Raw genomic sequence first — 5,421 nt, 5'->3', positions numbered from 1 at the left:
GGTTAATTATACTTAATGTTAAAACAGTTACATCGTTATCCATTCTCTGCTGAAAATACACTTTTATTTGTGTAAGATCCCAGAGATATTCAGAATAAAAAAACATTTAGGTTGAATAACTGTCACACACTGATTCAAATAAACTTTTTTAGGTACTCTTGTTCAAATGCCTGTTAATGCAAATATCACATAGACGTGGTAAAGATGAGCTGTTGAAATTCTGAGCACCAGAATGGTGTAGAAAGGTAATTTAGATGACTATCTCCACGATATGGGTTTCAGTATCTGATGTGTTGGATTGAGTATTTCAGAAACTGTTGATCTACTGTTATTTTCCTTGAAAAGGAGAAAATATCCAGTGAGAAGGGGTTCTGGCCAGACTGTTTGGAACTTACAAGCAAGCTAAAGAAACTCAGTTAACCACTCGTTACAACCGAGGCAGAAGAGCATCTCTGAACACACATGTTGACCCTTCTGTCAGCTAAGAAAATGAGACTAAAGTTTGAGTGATCTCAGAAAAACTGGACAAAATGACAGTCTCAATTTCTGCTACGTTTGGATGCAAGTGTCAGAACTGGGGTGAACAATGAAAGCATGGATCCACCCTGCTTTGTATCATTGGTTCAGACTGCTGTTATTGGTGTCATGGTATGGGGGCTATTTACTTGGCACATTTTGGGGTCCTTAGTAGCAACTGAGTATTGTTTAAACACCACAGGTTTTATGAGTGTTTCTTGCTGACCACGTCCATCCTTTTTATGACCACAGTGTACTGCAATGTCTTCCAGCAGGACAATGCATGACATCACAAAGTTCAAATGATCTCAGATGACTTTGTTGAACACGGGAGTATTCAAACAGCGCCCACAGTCACCAGATCTCAGTCCAGCAGAGCATTTTTGGGATATGGTAAAATGAAGATTCACATAATGGATGTGCAGCTGAAAATCGGTAACACTTTATAATACTATCTGCAACTAAAGGTGTAACTCCCCTGTAATTAAAAGGAATTTCAATGTGTTTTATTTAAAATGACAACATTTTATTTAAATTTATCAACAAGTAAAAGAATTAGGGGTACTGCATTTTAAGTAGGGTGGAATTTCATGTTAATTTTGTGGAAAAACGAAAAATGTTTCTCCATCCAAACCCCCTTATTCTAGTGCACCTACCTTTAAGTATTTGTATGTAAATATAATTATATTGTAATTTAAAATAAACTATGTTGAAATATATGTTTATTAGAGGGGAAATACACCCATAAAGTTTTACTGGCAAATCTGTAGCACTGTGTCATGCAATCATGTCACATTACTGGTGTGCCTAACAGAGTGGCTGGTGACTGTATAGCCTACCATAGACTGTAAGTCTGATACAGTTTCAGTTAAGCACTAGAAGAAGCAGGCAGAGAGTATGCACATAATGTGGTGTTGCTTGAAGAAATTTTCCACTGATCAAAAACACACAAACAATACCTTTCTGTAACTATGAAATCAATTAACATTGCCAAAAATGTTAATTTCAGCAGTTTGAAGCATGATGTACATTGTAACATAAATAAATCTGATATTTATTTGGCTGAATCTGATTCAGCCAAATCTCCTTTTTGTTGACATTACAACATACTTACAGAGAAAGGTTTAGAAATGTTCAAACAACATGTCAAAATTGATTTAAAGGAGATTTTTATTCCATAAGGATCTGAAACAAAACCTTCATTAAAAGATAAATCTTAATCAAATGTAGAAATGAACGACTTAATGAAATAACAAATTTTCAAGTCAAAGGAAATAATTATTTGCATACAGAAAAAATAAACTATATTAGCCAGTAAAATATCCTGCACAGTTACAGAACACAATATAATACGGTTTAATAGTAACCACAGACAGTTTTTATCTTTAAGACAGATTTTAAACAAAATATATAATTATGTTAGCTGAACTAAAAATAATCATGTATATATGCAGTAATTTATTGTTACATGTTAAAAAATAATTTTTCCACTATCTAATAATTGAAGTAATAAAAGGTATTTGGTAACAAATTAAATAAAGATGTTGAACGATCCAATATTAAAAGAGTTTATATCAAGAACGGGAAGTGAACCTTTCTAATTTGTCATTCATACGCTCACTTTTCTGTAACCTCGTCGCCGTCGATGGCTGCAAGAGACATTAATGGTCTTTGCAAATAAAGACGTGACTTATCTCCAACGTGCTGAAGTTGACCCATTAATTACTCCTCGATGGTAATTGAAGTAATTCTTTGGACAGTATCCTGGACAAAACGACTTTAACAGGATAACTCTGGCATCTAAAAGGCCTTTGATTCTACATCCACCTAACATCCATCCTTTGCACACCATGTCTTACTAAATCTTGAGTGTTTAATCTCCCGTAATTACAAAGATTTGCTTAGGTTAATAAAAATAATCCGCCTCAATTGAGACCCCCCACTTGGACCTCCCCTGTGCCTCCTTTGCCCCTTTCTGTGAGGGATAAAATCACAGTCATATAAATAGAGTCACCTTCACATCTTTGAAGCACAACTCTTTGATTCGGGAGCAAAAGGCTGACGGATACCAAGTGATAGGTTTGGATTGACAGGGTTATCAAAGAATCGAAAAGATTTACCGAATATTTCTTGGCAAACGAAGCGTCCGCATTTAGTCTTGGCGACTGACGTCATTTCCACAGGTTGAGACTGGGTCACTCGTGAGCGCATCAAGGTTAACAACAGTTGAGAGGCTCATCTTTATCTGTGATCTTGTCAACAGTAAGTCTTCGGTGAAAGAATTTAGTGGCAGCGAGACGCTGGCTTTATGAAGGCTCCTAATTTTAAAGAACAATAGACATGCTGTGCAACTTAGATACACAGTTTTGAGAAGACGTTTGGGAGCGATATTTTTTATTCATGACCTGACACCTGTTCAATAGTCAGCTTGAAATCAATAAAACCTCTGCCATGAGCTTGAGATATTTTAATTCAGAAATGACAATGGAGGAAAGAAGCAGCCGCAACGGAAGCAGAGACAGACTGGGACTGAGCTTCACAATTGACTACCTGCTCTTTAATAAAGGAGCCAAAGCTTCTAAAGACGATGCAACAGCAAGTCGTGCTGCAGAGCAGATAACGAACGACATGCCAGGTCGTCAGAATCCTAAACTCGAAGAGGTGGGGATTCGCTGTGAGATCCAAGACAAGGGTCTACAGAGGTCAGAGGTAGATGCTGAAAAAAGGAAAGCCAAAGAAGATGAGGGGGATGAAGACCAAAAAGAGGAGGGGGAGGAGGAAGTGACCACCACCACTACCACCACGTCTGCGAGCTGCGGTACAGAGAAGTCTGCGGACAAACCCAACCAGTCATACATTGCACTCATCTCCAAAGCGATCCTGGCGTCTGAGCAGAAGAAACTGCTTCTGTGTGACATCTACCAGTGGATCATGGACCATTACCCATACTTCAAGAGTAAGGTATGTTCATGTCTAGTGGTTTTCTATGTATGTAGCACATAGCGATAGATATACTGTACAGGAACTCAAAGTGAAACTGGGCGATAATTCGAAGCAGAATTTCCAAGCAGATGTTTGCTGATGTTGTTAAAACAGGAAAACAGAAAAACAGAAAAACATCGTTCCCCAAATGTGTTTAATTCAGTCTCTGAAAACTAAAGTGGCTGCCATTTTCGCAAATAAAGCGACCTACTTGGCGCTGGTAATCTGTCTGAGTGGTTAGGCAATTAGGTGCTCACAGGGACACTAGATGATCTTGTTGTTGGCGAAATCACAAATAAAGTAATCCTGTTGCTAGGTTGCAAACTGCCTCTGCCTTTACCAGGTGCTACAACAGATTGGGTGAAGCCTAGTGGATTAAAGTTGATCACTGGTTTGACGTGCTAAAAAGGTAACTCAGGGTGTTGTGACTTACTCAGATCATATACGGTCTTGACACGCCACAGCTCATGCTGCCAACAACAGGACAAGGTGACATCCTGAAGCGGATCAGTGATACTTAGCAGCCCCTTATGTTAATTTTCCAATGGGGACACATTGTTTGACCCCTGCTTTAATTTTGACCTGACATATTTGTTTTCTTGTTCGCAGGACAAAAACTGGAGGAACAGCGTGCGTCACAATTTGTCCCTAAACGACTGTTTCATTAAAGCGGGCCGGAGCGACAACGGTAAAGGCCACTTCTGGGCGATCCACCCATCGAACTATCAGGACTTTTCCAATGGAGACTACCACTGCCGAAGGGCAAGACGGAGGGTACGCAGGGTGCCAGGACAGCTCCCACTTTCCTCCCTGAGCTCGCCCTACCACCCCGCCATTGTCCGTCCCCACAGAACAACCTGCTGGTGCTGTCCTCAGGCCTCTGCACTTCCTCTTCAATGCTTGGCACCCAGACTCTACTGGCCTTGGTCCAGCATGCAGCCACAAATTGGGCTCCACCTGGGCCTAAATGCCTCTGTACCCTGAGATTGAATTGTTTGTACTGTTGAGGTATACTATACTAACAGTTTGGCCCTGAAACACTATTACTTAAAAGAGAAATTTTTTAATCTAATGATTATATCATTAGGTGATGTTAAAACTGAAATGCCCTCTGGCAATATTACATTATGTTTATATGCTTGTTAATGAGTAAGAACAAAGTGATTTTAGGGCATTTGATGATTCAATAAAATGAATGTCTTAAAGCTGTGGCCCTTCTTGAGTTTATATTCAGAATGTTTTAGAATAACAAAAATAAAGTGTTTGGAATCAGCTCATTAAAAAGTGTGTTGTCAGCTCTGCGTGCATGTGTGTGTGCAGAGGGTGTGTGTGTGCGGATGTTGCTAAAAGTGAGCCCTTGCTAAAATACCACCCGGTGTTAGATGCTAATTAGTCAAAGCTGTCGCGATGCAAAATCTTTTGCATTAAGAGACTAAAATCAGGCTTTCCAAAGCCAACTCCCAAGGAAATGAGGCCAGATAATCTCAGCAATCCTAAATAGTTTCAAGAAATAGGAAGCTTATCACACAGTGTAATCCGTAACCTCGGCTGCAGAAAGAGGGGAACCACGGGAGGTCAGGGATGAAGGAAGCGGAGGAAAGGGAAGGAGGCAGTGAGAGATTGAGAGGAGGGGGCACTGATTAACTGGGGAGAAGTGGGAGGGTATTTAAGGGAGTGTATGCAGATCAGGGGGTCTTAGGGGTTTGACAACTGAATGCCAGTTTAGAGAGGCAGTGTGTGATTGAGGACTGCACAGGAAAACTGCACTCATCAAACACTGTTAGTGTTTGTAATGCATCTGTTCAGTGGATTGTGTTATATGCTGTTTTTTGGCATTTGGTGCTGGTTACAGCTTTTTAAACTACTAGTGTGGTGGCCGTAGCATTCCTTGACATTAGCACTTTTTGTGAAATCTATAACAGA

At 39.9% G+C, this 5,421-nt stretch overlaps 1 protein-coding gene across 1 annotated transcript; it reads left to right on the top strand.

The window, feature by feature from the left end:
- The first annotated feature begins 2,902 nt into the window (after positions 1-2,902).
- foxq2 (forkhead box Q2) lies at positions 2,903-4,603 on the top strand. Its single transcript, XM_086284112.1, has 2 exons — positions 2,903-3,477; positions 4,108-4,603. The coding sequence occupies exons 1-2, from the start codon at positions 2,968-2,970 to the stop codon at positions 4,480-4,482; spliced, it is 885 nt and encodes a 294-aa protein (XP_086140238.1). The 5' UTR covers positions 2,903-2,967; the 3' UTR covers positions 4,483-4,603.
- Positions 4,604-5,421: the final 818 nt, after the last annotated feature.

The sequence above is a fragment of the Aulonocara sp. 'chitande type north' Nkhata Bay genome, linkage group LG23 (assembly GCF_057382095.1).
Source record: "Aulonocara sp. 'chitande type north' Nkhata Bay isolate Kocher_YH1m ecotype deep benthic linkage group LG23, A_spYH_male_GT1.1, whole genome shotgun sequence".
Lineage (NCBI taxonomy): Eukaryota > Metazoa > Chordata > Actinopteri > Cichliformes > Cichlidae > Aulonocara > Aulonocara sp. 'chitande type north' Nkhata Bay.
This window is presented reverse-complemented; position numbering and strand designations above follow the sequence as displayed.